Here is a 24,047-nt window from a genome sequence, read left to right as displayed (position 1 = left end):
AATGCTGTTTGTTGACCAACTTGTATATTGGCTATTTTCTACCATGTTCCCCCCTTTTGTTATCTTTTATTTTTTTTCTCTCAACGCAATTTATACTTTAAGCTCAATTACTATTAAGTTTTAGTCTAAGTGTTTTTTCCCCACCTCACCTTGCCCGAAACGCTATGCGTACTATCCCGCCAAACACACTGAAATTACGACGTTGGTACAACGTTCGAAGCAAGTTTTAACACCACCTAACCAGTTATAACAACCAATATAGGTAAGTTGTAACAACGTTCTAATACGTCATAAACACGTTAAGCCAAGCTATAACAACTTAATTACAAGTTGTAACAAGTGGAAAATAGAAACAGTTTCGGTTTGTGTTTGAGTAGTGGCTTTAGGTATTGTATGTACTACCTCTATCTATAAATCAAACAGAATGTTTGTACTGTAACTCTGCATCTATGTATGTACTTTTCCTAAATAAATTATTATTATTATTATTACTATTATTATTATTATTATTATTATTATTATTATTATTATTATTATTATTATTATTATTATTATTATTATTATTATTATTATTATTATTATTATTATTATTATTATTATTATTATTATTATTATTAATTCTAGTTCTCTTGTCTCTCAACAGAGCACGAATACATATGTCTTAGTTAAAAAAAAAAAAACAGAACCCACGGGACATTCATGATTGGGCGCGTTTCCTGTCACCTTATGCCTCTGTTCACTTAGTAGTAAATAGATACCCAGCTGAGGAGTTAGGTAACTATTGTTTGTTCGAGCATTAGGGAGGGGGCCTCGATATAAGTCTTACTGAATTAAATTGTCTTCACATAAAACTAATTCTTGCCGCTCTCAGCAAATGGAGGATGGTTAAATTGATTCAATGTTATCGTTTTGATGGCGAAAACTGTTGAGAGTTCATAAAGCGGACATACATATAAAGCTATTTATATCGTCAGCTGATCGATGTAAACAAAAGTGTCTGTGTCGAGACAATCAGCTGATAGACATAAACAACCTTGTAGCGTGTTGTAGAGAGTTGAGCTGACTGTTATGGAGAGTTGAATTGATTTTTATGGAGAGTTGACTTGAAAGTTGAAGAAAATTGAGGCGCCAGTCTAGCTGAGGAGATTCCCACCCCTCCCCACCTCTACTGGCGGATAGAGCTGCATAGTCTTCCTGGCTTGGTACCATCTTTTGATAATTACTTCCTTTATTCCTGACGGAGCACTGTTCATTATTCACAACCTGTTGTCAGTAATGGCAAGGAGAGTCGGTGCTGTTTTAATTGATCTGAGCGGCACGCTGCATGTGGAGGACGCAGTTATACCCGGGTCAATAGATGCCCTTAAAAGGTAGTGGGGACATTAATTCATTATGCAGATGATGAGTTACAATAACGTGGCTGAAAATATGATGACCAAATCACACATCAGAAGATGAGGTGACGATGTTTTGGTCCATCCTGGACAATCGACTTGATAACGGTCAAGGATGAACCGAAACGTCGTCGTCTCTTCATCCTGTGGTGTGTGGTTTGGTTATAATAATTCATTATTGTCTATTACACTGTAACAATTGTTTATTGTGGTCTATTACCTGTAACAATCTATTACCACTATGCATTCAACAAATAGGTTAAATAATTTTGCCACTGATCTTGTTTCATGTATATTTCTGTGGTGAGCATTATTACACGGACTGTGTTCAGTGGTATTATTAAACCTTGTTATAATTTATTACGGTAATGCCGATAGTAGTGTCAGCAAAGTTACACAGGATTAATTCATGAGAAGGTGATAGAGAAACAATACAAATAAGATGCCATTAGTTTGTGATTACACACACAAGGAAACAACACAAGGCAAATAATACAATTATAATGTTTTTAAGTATGCTTATCTGGCTAGTGACAAATGATAACATACTGCCAACTTAGCAGGAAGCTCTCATTTGTCAATTTTATTTTTTACTGTGCTGTCAGACCAAATCCATTATATTATGATTTAGATATAAAAGGATTTGGATATGAAGTCCTCTGAGGGACTTCTTGGCTACCACTGGTTATTTGGCATTCGGCAAGTCTGCAGGCAAGACTCCGAAACAATGCCAAAAAAATTGTCAATCTTGGTCATGGCCAATTATTAACATGCTAATTGTAGAAAAGGAGTTTGTCATTGAACATAAAAGAATAATAGCTAGCCTACCTGTTAGTCAAACTATACTTTCACCTGACAATGCAAAGGTTTTTAAGTCATATTGGAAAGCAGACAGGTCTGGAAAATGCACAGAATTTTTTTTAAGGATCATCTTAAGTCTTCTACATAATAAACCCTTACCTATCCTAATAGTAGTGGATATTCTGGATACAGGACCACAAGGTGCTGCACTCACTGTCTATAGTATAAATTGGGATGACATATCTTCTGCTGTATGAATATAGAGGTTATAAAAATATTTTTGGGTCAATTTTGTATCTAATGTATTGTGCCCCATAAACGTATTTGCAAATACTGTAGTGCAATGCCTTAAAGAGGTCCATAAAATTGCCTCTTCGAAGCCATATAAGATTACGAGCCCAACCTCGGACCAAATCCATTTCCATGAGAGGCCTCGCCCACCCTCAAACCACCTGGATAAATTTTTTTTTTAATTAAATCACAACAGATATTAGTGATGGTCAAAAAGCATATTTTGGTTCCAGTAATAGTCCACATTTAAAATGGCAAATGAACCTTTTTTGTAAACAGAGATTGTTCTCAAGTTATAACTTTGTTGCAATATAATTTGTTGGTTTAAAATAAAAAAAAGTGTATGCTGAAAACATTTTATTTGGTTTTCAGTAAACGGAAGTCATGGGCATATTCAAATATTTTTTTCATTCCATATTTCACATTACCATCAATAATACATCATATTAATGTAACAAAACCTAACCTAACCTTAACCTAAAGTAACCTTAACCTAACCTAACCATGGGTAGAGAGTAGATAATAGCACTAATTATGTAGTCATTCTTAGTCCATTTCCTTTAGGGAATTTCCTTCCTGAGGGCAGGTTAAAAATGACAAAAAAACTCTTCATCAATAATCAATTTTTCAGTAACTTCTTGTATTTTTCCTACCACTATCCAGCCAAACTCTTGGTTTCCCATTGTTGTAGGACAGGACGCCTGTGTAAGCTTACTGAGGTTACCCTTGGAGAACTACAAACCTTCTTCAGAATACAACCCCTCAACAGTTGTCTAACTTCAAGTTACCTATTTACTACTAAGGGAATAGAAGCATAAGGGGAAAGAAGACTTGCCTAAATATCTTTTCGAGGACCCTTGGTTGTAAGTGGATGTAGACCACTGCACTACACCTCTGATTATTTCCCCTAATTTTTATACGGTAGTAACAATTTAGCTCATTTTCTAATTCTCTGGAATGGTGCCACCGTTCCATTCCTTCTGGCACGGTGCTACCATTGTCTTTTCTGGCACAGTACCACCATTTCGTGCCTTATGGCAAAGCATCACTATTGGCACAGTGCCACCATTCTTTGCCTTTTGGCAAGGGGCCACCATTCTGTGCCTTCTGACACGGTGCCACATCCATTCCATACCTTTTTCTCCATAACAGTTTCATAATTTCTGTACATACCTCAACAACTGCAACTTTCCCACATTTCAGCTTCTTCAGCATTGTACAGAAGTAACAGTGCCTCTGAATAACAACAGATTCTGATTGCTGTCATATACTCTTTTATCACACTAATAATCCAATCTTCTTCACAATAGCACCTTTTTCAGTTTCAAAGTATTCTCTCCAGTTGCTTCTAATCTTCATCTATTAACATTCTCCCAAGTTTGTCTTTTAATTTTCTCATTTACCCATCCACCTGTCTCCCTGCTGCACTTCTTACTTCTCTCCAAAAGAACATTCTGTGTTCTGAATAATTTGTAAAAAAATAAAATAAAAAAAAATTCCCTGTACTATAGCCTATGTTATTGTACAGTTATTTGTAGTTATATCATGTTACACACATATATGTAATGTGTAATGTTCATAATGAAAATTAACCTAAACTTAATAATTTTTTATGCAAATTCAATTTTTCAGATTAAGGGCAACAAATGTCAAGATTAAGTTTGTTACAAACACCACAAAGGAATCAAAACGTATCCTTCATGAACGTCTCACCCGCATCGGTTTCAGTATTGATAGAGATGAAATCTTCACATCTCTAACAGCTGCCAAGCAGTTAATAGACAAAAGACGTTTACGACCATACATGCTGATTGCTGATGCAGCTAAGGAGGAATTTCATGACATCAGCCCTGAGAATCAAAATGCTGTACTTGTAGGCTTAGCCCCTGATCAGTTTGATTACGAACACATGACAACAGCCTTCAGGTGAATGTATATACAATTCAGTACTAGCTTACTTTGAGGATGATTACAAAAGTTAAAATTTACAAATAGTAGTTGAAAGTTCGTGGGAGGGAAGTGTTGTAGCTGCATTTGCCTTCCAGTGTCTATAGGGAGTGAGGTTTTGCACTCTCTACCCTGCCTTTTAGCTTTTTATATCTGGTGCTTTTATTAAGTCTTCTGACATTTAAATTCTCTGTCATATTGGCTCTTTGAAATTATCGATGGAGCTGGCATTCAAGACCTTCACATTTTACACTGTGTTGACCATCCATAAAAAGAACGAGTACTGTACTTCCTTACATTTCTTTGACTAATTTGAATCTCCTGCTTTATCTGATGTTCTCTTGTCCTATTTTCTCTGAAATCAAAGATGCTTGTTCTTGTCCATCTTGTATATTCTTCTGGATAATTTGTATGTAGTGATAAGGTGGTACTGGATAACTTTGCATTGGGTGGTGTGTGTTGGTAGTTCCTGAGAGGATTTGCTACATTATATATGGCTTGCGAGATAACCTGCACAATGTACAGTATCCCTATTTATTTAATTTTAGTAGAAATATTATTTTGTTAATTTCTCTATCAGTTGACTTCAGACAAAGCTTGTGAGCAATTATTACCGTAAAGCATTTAATATAAAATATGTACTACACATAAAAGTTGTATTTTTATAAGTTTTATCTTATAATATAGTACAGTATTATTGTTATTGTCACTATATTTTATTGCTGTGTGTTCTGTATTGAAAGAATATTTCATAATTCTTAATTTTCTTTATTTGTTAATTCACAATCACAGTACCGAGTATCTTAAGTTTCTTTAATTTATAAATACTTGTAAATACTGTACAATCAAATCTATCTAGATTTACCTATGTAAGTTTTCTGATAAAATTTAAATTTGTGCACAGTAAAGGTTTCTTAAGAGCTCATCAATTTCAGAATTCTGCTTGAAGGGGCTCCACTTATTGCTATTCACAGAGCTCGGTATTACAAACGCAGCGATGGATTGGCTCTTGGACCAGGAGCATTTGTAGCTGCTCTTGAATATTCATCTGGTAAGACTCTGTATGCTATGATGACCAAACCACACATCAAAAAATGGAGAAACGACAATGTTATTTTTTGATGTGTGGTATGGCCATCATATCTTCAGTCATGTTACTGTGACTCATTGTCTGCATCTGTATGTTATGATTCAACATTTAAGGTTGTAGAGGCATATGGAAGAAAATACATAATGTTGCTTAAAATTTTGATGTTTTCTACTGTAAGTGGGAGAGATAGGAAGCCAATGCTTTATGAAGGGTAACCCTTATTATTCTTGATGTGTTCTCTCCCAGGTACATTGTGAAATGCATTGTTCCCTCTTCTTCATCTCCAGTGAAAATCTATTTCATTAGTTTTTATTCTTTGTGGGTAGAACAACTTTGTGCCAGTTTTGCAATTTATTTAACATCTTAAATGTGTGTCTGCAGGGAGCCTTTTAATACACTGTATTATTTAACCTGTATTCCTTTTTTTTTGTGTGTGTGGGGTTTTGTAGCTAACAGGGCTCTGGGATAAATTGTATAACACTCTGCTGAAATTGTTTAAATGATGAAGGCTAAGGATTTTAAAGTCCAGCGTGCCGAGCGGACAGCATGCTGGACTTGTGATCCTGTGGTCCTGGGTTCGATCCCAGGTGCTGGCGAGAAACAATGGGCAGAGTTTCTTTCACCCTATGCCCCTGTTACCTAGCAGTAAAATAGGTACCTGGGTGTTAGTCAGCTGTCACGGGCTGCTTCCTGGGGGTGGAGGCCCGGTCGAAGACCGGGCCGCGGGGACACTAAAAAGCCCCGAAATCATCTCAAGATAACCTCAAGATGTGGTACAGTAGCTCGGGTCATCTAGGGGTCCAGCCAACCAGCAACCTTATTCACATGCCCGATGCCACCTATTTTCAACTAATGTTTTTTGGCAGAAGTTTGGTCATAAGCATATGTACTCTGATGTATAACCACTGGTCTTATAGAGCTCCTGCTCTCGGTCAGCTGCAGGTTGGCAAAACATTTGATATCGCCATGAGAGTGAGCAAGAGATGAGCCAGACCAGCTGAATGCAGGCAAGACACCGAAGTTCTTGGTTAAGGTAATTCCGAATGTTGAACCCTTCTGTTCCCTATTTCTATTCACATTTGGGATTTCTTTGGAAGTGACCAGACTGGAAGTCACATCTTTGCTGGTACGGTAGTGGAATTTCTCTTACCTGCCAGAGAATAATTCTTGGGTTGGATAATCCTTGGCCTGTATCAAGATTTAAAGATATTTCTGCTTAAGAACAATGAGCTGGCCTATGAAACAATTAAGAGTCCTCAACCTCCTGGCTCTTGCCTGCAATATCAGGTTCTGAAAATCCCTGGCTGGTAGTTGCGATGCGTAATCCTTGTTACTCGGAAAGAAGAATGTTTCGGATCCAACCTAGCCTTAGGCAAGATGTCTGAAACTTTTGCACTTCAGGCTCAGCTTGTAAAAAGAAGAAATATTGATCACATACCACTTAGGAGCGGGGAGGGGGCACATTAACCTCATCAATAGACAGGAGTAGCTGAAGTCCCCTGGAGTGGCTCACTCTTGCAAAAAGTGTGCCCCCCCCCCCAAACAAAAGAATTGACATAACTTTCTGCTGTCATTCCGTCTCCAGCCTGCACCTGTGTATAAAGCCCATATCCTCTGAAATCCACAACCAAAGGGAAATGAAAGGAAGCAAAATGCTCTGGTTGAAGCACAGAAATGAATACTTGAGGAAAGCCCCCTTCTTTCGTAGTAGAGACCTTCAGAGGAGCCAGTTCCTCCTCAAAATAAAGGGGATCATGTTGGAAATCTGTAAATTTGGAAATTGTGACCCCTATTATCAATTTAAGCATGTGCCTAAAGCTTCACATTAGCTTTATAAGCTTCCCTCCCTGATAAAAGTTTGCACAGAGTTGTCCCCAGTGGGTGATGTACATTGCACACTCTAGAGTGGAACGTATTGAACTTGTACTGATGGCCAAACTACACAAAACAAAATGGAGAAACGACAATGTTTTGGCCCATATGGGACCATTATCAAGTCATGTAAATGACTTGATAATGGTCCCATACACTTTGATGATGTAGGCAGCTGAGTCTTCTGGTCCCGCTGGTGTCTTGAGGCATTTAACTTCGTAATTTTTCCCCACCACTCCTGCTCTGAACCTTCTGTTTGGGAGGATGCCATTGTCCCAGGTGTTAGGCAAGGACTATGGCTCTGCCCTAGAGTCTTTATGGCAGGCTTCCAGAGCTGAGAGGAAGCCTGAAGAGAACCCATGGAACCCTTCAACCCTTTGTGGATCTTGGTCACCTCTGTGGAGGGTCTTTTGCTTCAGGGGGATAATTTTTCTTATTCTTTATGCACGAGTATGATTGCTTGGCTGCTCTCCCTTGGGTTCGATTCTAGGTCCCATTCGGTGTCTTGGAGTCGTTCTATTTCCAGAGATTTCCATCTTCCTGCATAGTGCTTTTGGAGGTTTGCATTGGTTTGTTTTGGTACCTTCTGCAGACCTTGGTCCTCTTTTCTTTGAGTGACCTTGGTTCTTTTATTGAGTATGGGTCTGTCTCAGCTTAATGGGTGTGATGTGAGGTTTTGAGTTCATTCTATCTGGCTGACAAGCTTCTCTTTTTCCTTGGGGCTTGGCATGGGGTTCTATCAGGCCCACACTTGTTCGATAGGTGAGTTCCGTCTTTCAGGTGTTTTTGGGTGGCGTTTCTTTTGCCCTGCTTGAGAACTGCCTATTTGCTCAGGTGTTCTCCAAGGACTTATTCAGGTGGCAGCTCCATGTGCAACTGCCTGTGCTGTTCAGGGAGGGCCTTTATTACATAGGATGACAGGGGCATGTTCCCACTTAGCAGCTGTCTTACATGTTTGAGTCCTCATAGATGGGCTCTGTGTGGATGTGGCATTTTTTGGTTCTGCTCTGGGTTTGGAATTCTTAAGGCTTGCAACTCCATCCCTGGTGGCCTTGCTGAAGATGTATGGTCCTCTTCTTTTGAATGCAGTGGTGGCATTCTTCTTGGCCCACCTCACATGTCAACAGACCATCTTGCCCTGTTTGTTAAAATAGGCTTGGTCTTAACTCTTTTTTTTGTTCATGGCCCACCTTTTCACTTCTCTTTCCAGAGGATGTCGTTGCGTAGGTTTGTCAGTGGAGCCATTCTCTTGCTGCCTCATCAAACATCAATCTCAGGGTTCTGCCTGCACTTGGAGGTGGTCCTGGTCGGGTGGGGACCTTGCCTACTGTTAGTCAAGGTAGGTCTTGGGGGTGAGTCTGATTTCCGAACGGTTGCACTTCCTTCTGCGAGATCTTCTAATGTCTGACATCACAGCTATGCATTGCTAAAGAGTGGTTCTTCTTGCAGGTTCATACAAATCCTTTCTGGGTTTGTCTCTTTGATGCCATTGTGGGAGGGTGTCTGGGTTGTTTTGCCAGGTCCTTGTACCATGAATTGGGGCTTTTTGGGTAATTTTTCTCAGCCTGCGGTGGAGTTGGTCAGTCCCGTCCCTGTTCTTGTCATCAGGTCTTACAGGTCAGGAGTCCTTCCCAGCATTGTGTTGGGTCATTGTAGGTTATTTAGACTTGGGCATGGTCAAGTGACACCCTTCAGTGGGTGTCCTAGTTGTTCCCAGTCCCTAAGCAAGATACAGTGAACCTATGGTACATCCTCAATCTTTTGGGATTGAACAGCTTCATTTCCTGTCCAACCTTCCACATGACCACTTTCCTGTTTTAAGTTTACACTTCCCATTCTGCTTATTTATTTATTTATTTATTTATTTATCTCCCTCATCTATCCTTATCTCAACTATGGTATTTGTGTTTGGGGTTCTACTACCCAAAATCATTTACGTCCTCTAATTACTCAACACAAAGCTGCTATTAGGACAATATCCAACTCTGGCCCCAGACATCACTCAGTACCCCTACTCAAATCTCTGAATATGTTAGATATTAAGTCACTGCACATCCTCTCATGTGTACTATATATATATATATATATAAAATGCTGAACTGTAATGCCAATCCTGACCTTAAAAGCTTCATTGAAGGTTGTAACAGAACCCATGTCCACCACACCAGAAACAAATACCTTTATGATATTCCAAGAGTTCAACTTAATCAAACTAGAAATTTCTACAAATCAAGGGACCCAGAATGTGGAATGACCTTCCCAATCATGTTAAAGACTGTACCTCTCTCAACCAGTTTAAGATAAAAACTAAGCACTACCTAATTAACTCCCTGTAACCTACCTTACCCCTTTAATGTCAACCCATGTCTGTTATTTTTAAACAATGCTGTTTGTTGACCGAATTGTATTTTTGCTTTTTTCTGCCATGTTGCCCCTTTTTTATATTTATATTTTCTCAACACATATTAAACTTTAATCTCAATTAGTATTAAGTTTTAGTCTTTAGTGTTTTTCCTGCCCGAAACGCTTTGCGTAATAGTGGCTTTAGGCATTGTATGTACTAGCTCTATCTATAAATTCATCAATTTTTGTATCACCCCTTGTATGTATGTATTTTACCTAAATAAACATTTGAATTTGAATTTTTTATTTATTTATTTATTTATTTATTTATTTATTTACTTATTTATATACAAGAAGGTACAATGAGTTGTGACAGTACATAATATCAGTTTTCTTGTATTTTTTTGCAAAGCTACTAACACGCATAGAGTTTTGGGCAGTTTACAATATCTTTCTCAAGGCTATGTCTTTTGTTGCCTTGCGCTTCCAGCCGAGGGTTGGAGAGGTGAGCGGTTTATTCATTTGCACCCCTTAAACTTTTCTGGTGAAGAATGAGTTGGCAGGCTTACAGAGGGGTCTTTGGTGACTGATACTTGGTTGGTTTGGCCAGGGGTGCATCATTTTGGTGTGCCCAGTGTCTGCTCTTCGCTACTACGTGTGGGCCTAGTTGGTTGGCCTTGTTTCCTTGGTCTTGTGTTCCAAGGCTTACATTTCCCAAGTCATCTGCAATATCATTATTAAGTCTAGTCAGTTTATGGTCAACCCTTGGGCCCATGATGTTTGCAAATACGTGGCTGTAGCTGCGGTCTTCTCCAACATATCTTGGGCTGATATTCAGGCTTGGGTTTTTTGTATTTTAACAGGATTCTGGTAGACTGATATTCAGTTAATGTTCTGGTTCCTAGTAAGTCTTGTGTGTTGGCTCTCTCTCTTGGTAAGTCTTCATTCTCTTCTTCATCCTAGTGCTTGTTAACTTTTTTCTCTCCCTGGTAAGTTCTGTTTTTTCCTCTATGAATAGTTAGTTTCACTGTGGGATCTTGCTCAAAAACCCAGTGTCGAATGTAAAAAAAACACTGGCAGATCCCCAGTGGCCCCTGATTCCCTCCCTCCCCTTCCAGGTTCGATGGTTTGTTGGCGAGTTGTTCATCTACTCCAGAACTGAGATGGTGGGCTGGCTGAGGGCAGGTGGTTGGGCCAACTGGTGGTGGCAATCCGTACAGTACTAATGAGTTTCAAAGTGTTTGAATGATTTCCTTGTTGCATGTGAGTTGTTCGGTGGTTTTGAGGCTATATTTTCTGTGAATCCTCCAGTTGGATATAAAGCATTGCTGACTTTATGGAAGCTTTTCCAGTTGGAGGAGGCAAATTATCACTCGCTCCCTGTGCATCTCTGAAGGGACACCAGATACTGGCTTTGGTTCTGAATAGGTCAAACAGAACTTCCATGACTGATGTGGCCCCATTCAACTCGTCTTCATACCATGTTCAATCCATCCAGCAGTCGACCCAAAGATGCATTCATAAATTTTAACATCCTGTTCATTTAAAATAGGAATTTTCTCAAATATAAATTAATATTGTTATATATTAGCCTACTGTTCATATTTAGGCACTGGTTAGGTTAGGTGTTTAGGTTCTGTTGGCATTTACTTGTATTTGTAGTATGAAGGTGAAGTATTTACAGAGTTGAGGTTTAGAACAGACATTGTAAGCAAAGCACTGTTTGAGGAATGTTTGAATGTCATCAGTTGTGAGTCATGTGTAAACTATTTTTCATTCATAAACAGAGGATTTGGCAGTTGTATGGAATGGACTTTGGCCTTTGTTTAAGAGGACAGGCTGGACCCCATTATCATGGAGCAATCTCAACAATACAGCTTTACCTGAACAGGAAGAGGCATTTCATTTTATTCAATGCTTGGTTTTTCTCGACAGGTTGTAAGTCGGAAGCCGTTGGTAAACCTGAAGCGGCTTTCTTTCATTCAGCTTTGGAGGAGCTGGGGTGCAGTGCTTCAGAAGCTGTCATGATCGGAGATGTTAGTATGCTTTTATTTGCATGATCAAAGTGCACAAAGTGCTGATAACAGTGTAAGGACACAGAGAGCAGAGTAGATTTTAATAGTAGATGACATTTTGTCTGTAAGGATGATTCCTCATCTAATATTAATGTCTACTCTCATCTTGATTATTACAGGTGTTAGTGTTTTGACAAGTTCATGATCAGGGATGTTAATATGATATGCTGTTATGTGCTTTATCAGATATGTTAGTGCTCTATACTGTTAGCTGTATGGTGTGAGATATTAAGTTGCTGTTATGTGATTAGACCTGAGATGTCAGTATTATAATTTTATGTGCATGATTTGTGATATCAATACACTGTTATGTGCATGATCAGAGAACCAACTTGGTCTGACAACTTTGGAACTGAAAGCATTCAAGTGAGATTTTGCTTTACCTGCGATCTTGGAATGATGTCTAGATGAGTATGATGGTGTTGAGTGAGGTGGTGGTCTTAAGATGCTTAAGTCCTCGGGTTATTTCAAACGGGAAGACTAAATCCTTCAATGTAAGGTTATTTAGTAGCCTTGAAAAACACTTAGTGTATTAATAATGATAATTTATAAGATATTTAAAGTAACATGTTAAGGTGGTTATTCAGCTGGTACACAAATTGTATTTTATATAAAGCTTCTATGTATTTTATTAATGTATTTTATGTCCAGCATTTCAAGCATAACTTAGTTATTTAGCGAATTTATTTTAATATTTATTTTGGTAACACTAGCCTTTTAATGCTGAATATGCATGTGTATATGGTAATTGTAATAAAATTATAATTTTACGAGTACAAAAGTCAGTTGTGGACTCCATTAACACTTTAAAAGAAATTTGGTTTGTTAACCTCTTCCATGCTTTCCTTGAAAATATTTGTTCCTCTCATCCTCTTCAGAGATACTCTCTTTGTTTTGTCATCGGAAAGTCTCTCTCTGGCCCCTTCGTGTGTTCACCTAGCAGCAAATGGGTACATGGCTGTAGTTGACTTGTGAGTCACTTTTTGAAGAATGTTAAAATAGTTAACATGTTCGAAAACACTTGGAATTCCCCGCAAATAACTATAAACATCTATACCACTATTACTCATGTTTTTTTACAGTAGGGACACATTTCTGCAGTTATTACACACTTTACATGTATCTATTGGTTTCGTCAACAAAGCAATATTTAGGGGCAAGTACATAACAAAGATATTGTCACTGATTCGCTAGTCCTTGTGTAGATGTGATGATCTATTGCCAAAAAATAACACCACTTTGCTATTGTCTGGCAGGTCAGCACTTCTGAAATAATCCTTCATCTAGGGGTTAAAAATGAGCTTTATTCTAATCTCTAAGATATACTGTGCATTCCTTTGATTATTATAAATGACAGACACAGACTTGGTCCTTTGTAAAGCCATTGTATTAAGGTTTTACCAATACTTGAACTAGTAATTTGTATTTGTATGTGCTAGCTGCATTGGCACAGCACAGCACGCTATGCCTTTTTTTATTTTTCTTTGTTCCCAGAAGTAACATGACTTTCAATGACGTGAGTGTACATGTATATTTACAATTGTTGCCAGTATAAGTTTGTCTCTTCTGCACTAAATTTGGTATAAATTTTTGTTTAATATACTCCTATGCAAATTTTCAAATGCATAATACTATACTGTACTGTGTTGATTTAGAAAGTTCATTGGCAATATGTCAGTATACGAACGCTAATGTTAGATTTCCTTTGGAAATCTTTTGCTTTCTCCATGTGCACACTTGCACTAGTTTTGGATTTAACTGACTTTACCTTAGTCTTGGATTTGCAGTTGTCCCACAGCAGGTTTCTTATTTGGTGGCTCATTTGCATACCTAAAAGAAGGGGAAGAGGTCACTTGCACTTGTAAATCCCCACCTAGCTTCATTGCTTCTTTGTATTAGCTAGTATTTACCATTTGAAATATTTAATTAGCAATGTAAAGGAAAGGTAACGTGCATTGAATATGTAATTTATAGGAGGGAATGCTTTAAAGATAAATGACCCTTAAACAAATACAAGAAGGAATTGAAATGAATTACTCATAACTATTTTGAATTGAGGTATTTAGAAAAACCATCTAACTCTTGCATTACATGTATTTTAAGACACACGAGAGGAGAAACACACAAAATATTATATTTATTACTTGCTCAGTAATGTTTACTCTGAGTTAAACAGCGTGCAATAGTGAGGTTGATTCCTCACCATGCAGTAAATATACACCACCACCTTCTTCGACCAGAAGCAGCTCTTCTTTGTGGCAGAGAGAGGCTACACAAATGTGCGGGAAAGCTGCTCTACATCGCACTAACAAAAATTCTCTCCCACACATAAAGGCAATTGAAAAAATTAAAATTAACATTAAAATGAATAAAAATATAAGCTAGACATTACAGCATTTTTAAGTTTTAATTATTATTATCTGGCATAACAAAATTTACAATTTAATATTCTAACATCTAGTAGTTGGTAAAATATTGTTGCAGTGTTCAATAGGTAGGCCTATGCTCTTTATTAAATTACTAAACACAAAATTCAACAAAAAGAAATTGGATGTAATTTATTTCTTTTACTGAAGAAATGCATTATTAACTAGCACAATAAGTCACAAAGCTTCATGATGAGCATTAAAGTTACAAAATATTTTTAAATCATATTGTTGTATGTTTGAAGAAAATTATGCAATATCAAACCTGGAAGGAAATATTACTGGAAATACACTCCTCTACAATTTCAGTGACATAATATATTTATAAATTTGTCATTGGGAATTTTCATTGCATGTCATGTTCAATGTTTGTACTTACCTCAAAGGTCTTCCCATTGTAGTGAGGAGGCTCATGTACGACTCCCTGGACCAAAGTTGGGGTTGCCCGTGAGGGCTCACCCATGAAGGTTGATTGACTAGGTGTCCAGGCTGGGGTGAGAGAGAGAGTAAGAGGTCTTTATACCACTGTGAGAGAGTGTAAGATGCAGTCCCACTTCCTTGGCAGGGTTGAGCATTAAGTCTCCAGTGGTGACTTCCTCATCACCTGGAGTGGCTTCATCTTTAGTTGTGATAATTGCACATTTTATCTGCCCCTCCTTAATGGGGGATCACAGCACAATAATCACATTCAAACACTTGTGATTCCTTCATACATGTCTGTGTTCCATAATCTGTTTGGCTCCATTGCATGGATTAAGTGTTTTGATGTCTGATATGGTGAACTTACCCTCCCTGATGATTTACACATAGGAACCTTATTGACTTTCCTATGATACTGTACTTTTAAGCCACCCTGGCTGGTGCATGCATCATTACAGCTCTTAAAGAGGCAGTTGATTGCCGGTGAGATCCCAGTTCGGGTCTCCAAAAATGTACAGGTATAATCAAATGCCAGTATTTGCAGAGTCATTCTCCCGTACCATGTTGCGACTGGAGAGAGGAAATATAAAGACTGTCCGTGAGGATATTAAATACTGTATAACCTTAAGGCCTGTTATGACTCAGTGATTTCACTAGATCATAACTATGTAGTCTTAAATAAATTACTCCTGCCAGATTCATGGTTTCAGTCTGTTGTAGTATTAATTAGAATTATTGCTCATGAAGTGAATCATTCAGGTAGCAGTGCATTAGTAATATTCAATACTGTACTTCAGTTACGTGATATGTTGCTGCATGCTTTTGTTAATATGTATAAAGAGCTTGTATGGTTTATTATTGATGTGAGGAGAGTTATGTATGTTCTTTCATACATTTGGTGCCAGAAGGCAGGCATACAAGTCCAGTAATCATGGATATTATATGATATTTTCTGGGGGGAGGGGGGGGGCTACCCGGAGCTATCCAGGCTGATATGATTATCCCTAACTTTGACACCAGTCAATGTGGGTGGAGTTCTAGGCCTACTGGGGAACCACGAGCCAGAACCTGGTCTCCCCTCAGGAGAGGCACGAGGAGCCTATAGAATTGCACATGTGATTTTGGAGCATTCTATATCTGCCATCGACCAGGACAGGCACCCAGAAAGGTAAGCGACCCAAAACAAACCCTATTCTGGTTAAAAAAGACAAAAGGTAGACAAACGAGTGGACAGAACTCCCCAAATGAAAACGAGCAAACAAGCATGACTTCAGACGAGCTGCACCACATGTCAGTGCAGCTCCCCCCCTCCCCGGGAGGGGAAAGTGGGAGCCCCGAGACCCCCGCGCCAGCGATCCACACCCCAGTTCTTCAGCTGGTGTGAGGCACAACTGGTCGAGTGGCTCCAGATTCTTGTTGTGCTGTGCCTTGGTTCAGTACTGCTCTTATGGTGGCATGCGAGCTGGGAGTAATATTCTTAGGTGCTCGGGTTGCATGCGCTTAGGGTTCCCTTCCCTAAGTGCCCTGTAAGTACCACCCTAGGGGCTTGGGGTTCTCTTCCACAAGTCACCTTGGGTCAACCTCTGTTGGTCTTGTGCTGCTTGGCAATTGACCTGCCTCAAGTGTTTTGCGGGGGCTTTCGCCCTTGTTTACCTTGGGGTAAGTGGTAATTTTTGCACTGGTTAGGGGCAAGGGGTACTGGGCAGCAAGTTTATCACCTATAACAGCGGCTAGCTCTGTTCCTTCTGGGTACATTGTCCTCTTGCGAGGTATTTCTTTTATTTTTGTTTTTTGCCTGGTGGTGGGGGAGGGTCTGCCTTGGTGTCTACTACCTGCCTGTTATATTAGGGTTTGCTTCTTGATTGGTGGTACCCTCTGCTTCGCCCTCGTGAGCGGACACTGTCCCGGGAGTTCAGCTTTAGCAGTGTTGTTTGGTAGCTTGGGTGTCGGTTAGCAGTACCCTGCCTGGAATAACCCTTAGCAGACTCAGTCTAGGGGCCCTGGGAAACCCTGCGGGGGTACTAGGGTCCGATCGACCCGATACTCGGGGTACCCTGAGTCCTCTCTCGATTTGTGCAAGTTTGAGGGTTGCTCTGTCCCCTTGTCTCAGGGCGATGCTCATTGTTTTTGCCTCCATTGTGCTGCCTGTTGGGTCGGTGACACTTTTGTCCCCAGAGTCCTGCGAGCTTTGTTGCTTGTTTGTGACTCAACCCATTCTCCTGATGACATTATTTGGGTGCAGGTGGCTCGTGCGTTGCAGGATAGGTTAAGGTTGTTGCAACGTGCTAGGTTGGTTGCTTCCCCAGATGCCCCTGAGACTGCCCCGTTTGGTTTACAGGGATCCGGACTTGGGGGGTGTTGGTTGCAGGCTGCCTTGGTACAGTCTGTGCCCCCCTCATTCTTCCCCTACTGTGGTTCATTCTGTCCCACCCCCCACCCCGCTTCCGGCTCCTAAGTGTCTGATGGCTTCGGGGTCGGGGCAGGGTTTAGAGGTTTCTGAGACTCGAGCAGTTTTGGGGGTTGCCCCTTCTATGATGCCGATGGTGGCATTCGAGACTGTTCCTCCTGCCGTAGCTCCGGGGTCTGACCAGTGGACCCGCTCTCTTTCTACTCTTTCGGCTGCCCTGGCCTTTTCTTGTGAGGCTGGGGACTTTGGAGGACGACTGGCATCCCCGGGGCCTGATGTGGAGGTTCCTGGGACCTAGGGTAGGAGCTGACTTGGGGGCCTTGGACCCTGTTGGACCCCTCCTGGATTTTCCAACCCTCTGGGCGGGGCTTACAGTTACGTGGAGTTGGGTTTTTCTTTCTCTCCCTCTTGAGTATGAGTTGGTTTGGGTGTCGGCCCTTCCCCAGGTTCGGTTCTGTGTCCCTTCGAGTTCATAGGATCCGTCCTTCCTGTGGGTGCTTTTACTGCTTTCTCTTCCTTTTATTCTAGGACATGTATTCTTTTACATCATGTCGCAATTATGTTCTCTTCGTATTGGGATCCTGCATGACCATTGGTCACGGAAGCCACTGGGCCCATGTGTGCTTCCATGCTTTTGTGCTCAGGGGTCTCGAAGGTTCGGGAAGATATTCGATACTTCCCATATTATTGGAACATCTGTCGTCTGCCAGTGAGGCTTACCTCCAGTCCGTTTCTAGGACTCGTTGGCCTTCTTTTGTACTCCTTATCGTTTTTCGCTCCGATCTCTACTTATTTTTTAATTACGTCTTTTCTCCAGCCTGTCTCGACATTCCTATTAATCGTTCATTACCCTTTGTAGGCACCCCTCCCTGAAAGACGGGTGGTGCAGCTTGGTACTCGCGCGCATGCACCGTGGGGAATTGTTTTGTTTCTGGGCGGTGTTAACATGTGTTGGAATTCCGTGTCCTTCTCACGGGTTATACGCCACTCTCGCTTATCTTCTCTCTAGTCATAGCCCCTTAGGTACTGGGGTAGTTCTGGATTTTATATATGGGGGAACCACCTAGTTATCTTCTCTGCTTATGGGTTTGGGGTGGCTTGGAGTGGCACCTACCTCCGCCTTACGCTACGTCTCATCTTTTCCTCCTGTTCACGCAACTCCGAACATAATTCACTAGCAATGCTCCCGGATTATTACACATCTCAGCTGTGTCGTGACCCGATAGTGTCTATACTCTACAGGTGAGAGTATACAGTCTGGTGATACTGTCAGCCAAGCGCTGGTTCTCGGTTTTTGGATGAGTGTTGGGTGTTATTTGTAGTGTGTTGAATGGCCACTTTGCACTATCTTAATGTGACCTTACTATGTGCTTCTATCAATTATATCTGGACATTCATTCGTTGCCTCAGTCATTGCTTTCTGGACACACTTTCCCTGACCGTCGTTCAGTGTCTGGCTGCACTCCTATATGTACATTAGAGTGTGTGTGTGTATGCTTGCTTGATCGTGTACATTCTGTTACCACTTGCTTCCTCGGTCTTTTTCGTTCATCATCTTGATTATACTCTCTTGTCCCTAGCTACCGGTGCTTGGGTTTTACTTTTCAGGTCTTTGCATTGCATATTTCCTTCCTCTATACTACACATCGTTGTGTCTCTTAGTATTTGCTTATTGGTTATACTAGTGTTGGTGCTAGGTTGCACTGTACGCATATTCGGTTCCCTGCGACTGAACAGCCCCACTGCTTGGTTATAGAACAGGGTTCTTTCATCTTCTTGTATGTCACTATCAGCTTCTGTGTTGTAATGTTTGCTGGTGGCTGTAGGTTCCATTCACCCACTCCTGCCCCAACAGCTCCTTTTCGTTGGGACAGGGTTACTCGGGTTATGACCCTGGCTACAGCCTTTTCCTTGTTCCTTGCTGGATTCCTGGTTCCCTGGAGGACGTTCCATTCCTTCTTGCCAGCCTTGGTTTTGGGCGCTGCTTGTTCGTTGTCCAAACCCAGGGATTTTTCCTCGGCTCCGCCTCTTTTCTAATCATTGATCTGATCTGTTAAGGGGCTGGTTCGGTCTTCTCCTGGAGTCTTCCAGTCTGGTACTTTTGACTTGAGTCTCTCACCATCTGTTTGGTGATCAGGTGGCTTCGTTGACGATGTCCCACCTGTGTGCTTCGTCTCGGCGGCGGTATGGGGTTTTGCTGGCGGTCCTTCCTTTTCTTTTCCTTTTGTTTCTTCGTAGGTATCCTGCACTGTTTGTTGTCGTGGTCCTGTCCTTCTCTCGTAGGGGGTTTGGGACTGTCGGCTTGACACATACTGTCGCCTTGTCTCATGCGTTTCTGGTGGAGCCGCTCTGGTTTGCTTTTGGTTTTGATGTTTCTTCTGCACTGTGGTGTGAGCTGTTTCAGGTGTTTTTTTCCTCCGGCCAAAAATGGCAGTGCTCTGCCATAGTCATCCTGGTCTTTAGACGAAGTGCTCTCGTTTCTGTCTTCTCAGTTTGTTGTGGCCCCTTCAGTTCAGGATTGTTTCTCTATGGCTCTTTTCCTGTTGGCATTGGCCTCTGGGGGTCGGGTTACAGAGCTCCATGCTCTTCTCTGGCGCTGGGGTTTCTGCTCTTTTGGCCTTGGTGATTGTTTGTTCGTCTGCTGCTGTCTTCTTCTTTTCTGGGTTTTCCTGGAACAATTTTCTTCACTCTCACTCCATTGCATTGTTCACAGGTGAGTTTAAGTCTGCCAACGGTATTGGCTACTCTGTTTTTTTTCCTGACCTAACTTATATGTGGTGCCTGCCCCTGGAGACCATCATCATCATCACAATGGAACTTTATGCCATTTTGTATGCTCTTCATCAGCTGCTTTATTGGTATCAACATTCCTTTGTCATTGTGGTTGAATTTCACAGTGTCCTCATGGGTCTGGAGTCATTTAATCCTTGTCATTTAAACACGATGTACTGAACGGGGTGAGAATAGCTTGAGATACCTCATCCCTTTGTGTGTGTTTTACATCAATAAACTTATTTCAATTTCAATTTGGACACTACTATTAAGGCCATTCACACTTTTCTAATAATGTTCTATTTTTCCTCAAATTAATTTCTTATTTGAATTTCTACCCAGTTATTCATTTTGCAACCCACAACTGTTGGCAAAGTCAAAGGTCTGGAATTACAGGTAACAAGCTACACACTCTTAAAAACAACCCTTTTCCTTAGCCTTCTTCCTACCACTGTTATGGACAGTGGGAAATGGCTCAGGCAAGTTACTGTATTCAGCAATACACACTTAAGTTCACTGGCACTTAATGTAACACTACCATGCTCCATATTGTCCAAACTGCATTGTCCCTCTTAGTCAGTGCACCTCCCTGTAGAATGTCTCGATTTTCAGGACAATCTTATATCTTGCTTTCCTAATGTCCCTTGGGGTCACTTGTCTCTCAATAGAATCCTTGGTGAATCTGCTATATTTGACGTCACTTGCCTTATGTTCTTTGGTTCTCGTATTGGCATCCTGAGTGATATTTAGCACCTTTTGAATATCCATCGACATACAGTGCTACATAGTCTTCCTGCCTTGAGGCCTTCTTTTTGATAATTACTTGCCTGCTTCAATGCTTGTAAGGCACTATAAGAGTCTCTGGCTTTTGATAATCCAACAGGCTAAGGTGTAAACAATCTGAGGAGTAATTCAGTGTTTTGGAAAGATGAAACAAGGAGCACATCAAGAGATTCCTATACCAAACACATCTCCTGGAATGCATCTGCAAAGCAGGGTCACATATCCAGGAAACCAGAGATCCAGGGCACAATTCTGTGGCTGGAAAAAAAAATAGGATCCTGGAAGTCATCCTGTAGAATGGTAAGAACGTCAGAAGATCTGGGATCTGCACCTGAGGAACTAGGGAAACACACCCAGTGCACCTAGTGAAAATACCAGAGGTGTGTTTCTGCAGAGGTAGGGCATACCTCCACAAAATGCCTCCAGTAATAGTCAGACCTTATGCATGAACCTAGAGCATCAGCAAGTCAAGTCGTTTGGAAAAACTGGGGCACATCCCAAAGAATCTGAGGTCCCAGGGAGCAGTTCTACAGTTTGTGACCTCTATCCAAAACTGCAGAACAAAGTAAAGATATGATTGCAAGACTAGGTTAAGGTATACCAAGAAAATAAGTTAACTTTAGGACAAGAATAGGCCTGCCACATTAAAAGGTAAACATAAAAAATATAGCTAGAACAGCACTTTTGAAGCAGGACCTGGGGTAAGCAGAACAATTGCATAAGCACAGAAAGGTGATGTTGCCATGAATGAAACCCAGTAGATGCATATTGAACACTAATGCTTTGTTCTGAGAAAGTCCAGAAGTCCTGCAAAGGTCATGTATAAAACTCACTGCTGAGGCACTAGTTGAAGCAGAACAGAAAAGACAACCTATATATCACTAGTTGGTTAACGAATCCAGAGATATGCAATGACTGTGTATCCATTCAATATGTAAAGTGTCTGCTAATAACATGAGCCAAATGTCGAACAAAACTGTGGATTTTAAGGTAAATACAAGTCGGGTAACTGAATAATGGTAGTCTCAAGTCTGATGTACTGGGGAGGAAAGTCATGGCACTTGAGATGGGCAGATCCTAGTTACTACGTTGACATGTAGGTGCTGACATCTAGGGACGAACAAGAACATAAAAATGAAGGTAACTGCAGAAGGTCTATTGATCCATACGAGAGAGCTTCTATTTATATCCACCCAAAATGAGTGTGGGGTATAGGTCAGCCAAGCTGGCTAACAGTTAGCAGAGTGCTCTTGGATGGTTTATTTGATGCTGAGTAATGCTTGAAAGGGTTTCGAAGAAATAAAGTTAACCTTCTGGAGGCCATTTTAGTCTGGATAGTCTTCTCCACTGTACTTTCTTGCCCAAGTATGAATCCAGCAGGGATGTTTGAAAGACTCTTATTACACTTTGGCAGAATGGTGACTTGTCCCAGACTGTATCCTTGAAGACCAATTGAAATTGGCCTAGAAGCAAGAGTGCAGTGCATAGAGAACCAAAGAAAAGCATATTTCTGGGAGCTATGCTAATTGTTCTGGATCACCCATGAGAGCATAAACATAAGGAAAATACTGTACTGTATAGATATTCATGTACTATATATTGTAAAATAAATTTTTGTGTTAATTCCTGGCCAGTTTTGCACTCACTAACTGCTTTGTAAGTTATATTGTACGTACATAATGGCTTACCTAATCTGTCTCAGTCTTTGTATTTTTCTTACCTCTTCCAAGCTATAACAAGCTTACAGTTGTTATTATACAAAACTCAAGCAATCAAAAATTCATTTTCATTTTTGCTTTTCTTATTTTAAATACTTTCATATATGTAGATAGCAATTTACCTGAATTACCTGAGGGCTACCATCTCTCTAGTGGTCTTGGTGGGAGCAGGAAGCCAGCAGCTTGTCTAAGGTACCTCTATTTTCTTCATGATTTTATCCAGCTGGATTTTGAACTGTAGCAATCTAACATTGACGGCTTTGGTGGATGGGCCAGTGCTATGGTTTCATAACCCTATGGATGAAAAAAGCATCTCTTGTTTTCTGTTCTACTATTGTAGCTTGTACCAAGAGTAAAAATTATTATATCTATGTTTTTCTTGTCCTTTACAGGATGCTCAAGATGACGTATGTGGCGCAATGAATGCTGGCCTTCTTGGAATTTTGGTGAAGACTGGTAAGTATAGGCCAGGTGACGAGTCTACTGTAGACCCAAAGCCATCATATATTGCTGAAAATTTTGCCCAAGCTGTGGATTACATAATCAGCAGGTGGCTTATGAATTCAGAGGAATAATATCCTAGATTCTATATATTTGAATGAACTTAGACTTTAAACCAATGGAAAGCAAACTATAGGTTTCCTTACAGCCATAAGCACAACTTCTTTATGTATAATAACTTTTAAAACATACAAGACTTGAGGTTAGAATAATGTTCACGAGATTTTAATATTTCCTCTTCATATGATCAAACTGTGGCTGAATAAAAATTATGGGAGCTCAATATTACTAATTGTATTATTTTTGATTTACCATCTAAAATAATTAAATTATTATTCTATATTCTATGAAATTAGGACCATATGTATGGACTGTACATAATGTACACTAGGAATACAAGCTTACAAATTGAATATTATTTAGTGGAATATATGGGCATGCTAAAAAGGGTATTGACCTTAGATAAGTTGGTTTAGGTTCATTCACTTACATATTGTAAAAGCACATAAATTGGACACTTGTCAAATTGTGAGAATAGGCTAGTGATCTGTAAAAGGCTCTGTACAATCATCTTTCCTGAAGCCAAATTTTTACACACCTCTAAGGGGGTGGATTGATTCATGGCATAGGAGAAACTTGCTGTCAGATTACATACAGTAGCGAATCCTCTGTAAACATTTGAATTTGATTGATGCTCATTGAAACTTTTGTACATGGTAAATATTAAGGCACTACTGTACATACACTCAAGTGTACTTATATATCTAAGACAATTACCGGTAAGTGCAATGCTAATACTGACTTCAAATGGACACCATGTGAGAAACAAATATTTATTTAATATTTCAAGAGTGTGACTTGACCAAACTTTAAATGTCATGCAAATAAAGGATCCTAAATCAACCCGTCCTCCTAATAGAGCATCACATTTTGATGCATACTTTACCTAAGGTCAAAATCGTTGTATTAGAAAATGTTAGTGGCTCTCAAAATTGACATCCTTTCCCATTTTCTAGTTTTGGGTCCTCTATTAGGTTACGACAGAGCATTTTAATATGACATTTTCTTGACGTTGGGAAACCTTAGGAGGACGGGCTGCCTAAATTATGGAATGATCTCTCAAATACAATTTAATGGTGTATTTCTCCTGACCATTTAAAAAAAAAGACTAATAAATACCTAATAAACATAATGTAACAAATTTAAA

General features: G+C 40.1%; 1 protein-coding gene across 1 annotated transcript; it reads left to right on the top strand.

The window, feature by feature from the left end:
* The first annotated feature begins 915 nt into the window (after positions 1 to 915).
* LOC123775166 (haloacid dehalogenase-like hydrolase domain-containing protein 2) lies at positions 916 to 24,047 on the top strand. Its single transcript, XM_045770112.2, has 5 exons — positions 916 to 1,370; positions 4,119 to 4,412; positions 5,369 to 5,484; positions 11,674 to 11,774; positions 22,732 to 24,047. Exons 1-5 carry the CDS (start codon positions 1,276 to 1,278, stop codon positions 22,912 to 22,914), a joined length of 789 nt encoding a protein of 262 aa, XP_045626068.2. The 5' UTR covers positions 916 to 1,275; the 3' UTR covers positions 22,915 to 24,047.

The sequence above is a fragment of the Procambarus clarkii genome, chromosome 10, assembly GCF_040958095.1.
Source record: "Procambarus clarkii isolate CNS0578487 chromosome 10, FALCON_Pclarkii_2.0, whole genome shotgun sequence".
NCBI classification, from domain to species: domain Eukaryota; kingdom Metazoa; phylum Arthropoda; class Malacostraca; order Decapoda; family Cambaridae; genus Procambarus; species Procambarus clarkii.
This window is presented reverse-complemented; position numbering and strand designations above follow the sequence as displayed.

Excerpts from the sequence above, each read along its gene's own strand:
- LOC123775166 (XM_045770112.2), top strand. The coding sequence starts at position 1,276 with ATGGCAAGGAGAGTCGGTGCTGTTTTAATTGATCTGAGCGGCACGCTG. Across the intron at positions 5,485-11,673 it reads TGCTCTTGAATATTCATCTG|GTTGTAAGTCGGAAGCCGTT; the intron begins GTAAGACTCTGT and ends TTTTCTCGACAG. Across the intron at positions 11,775-22,731 it reads AAGCTGTCATGATCGGAGAT|GATGCTCAAGATGACGTATG; the intron begins GTTAGTATGCTT and ends TGTCCTTTACAG.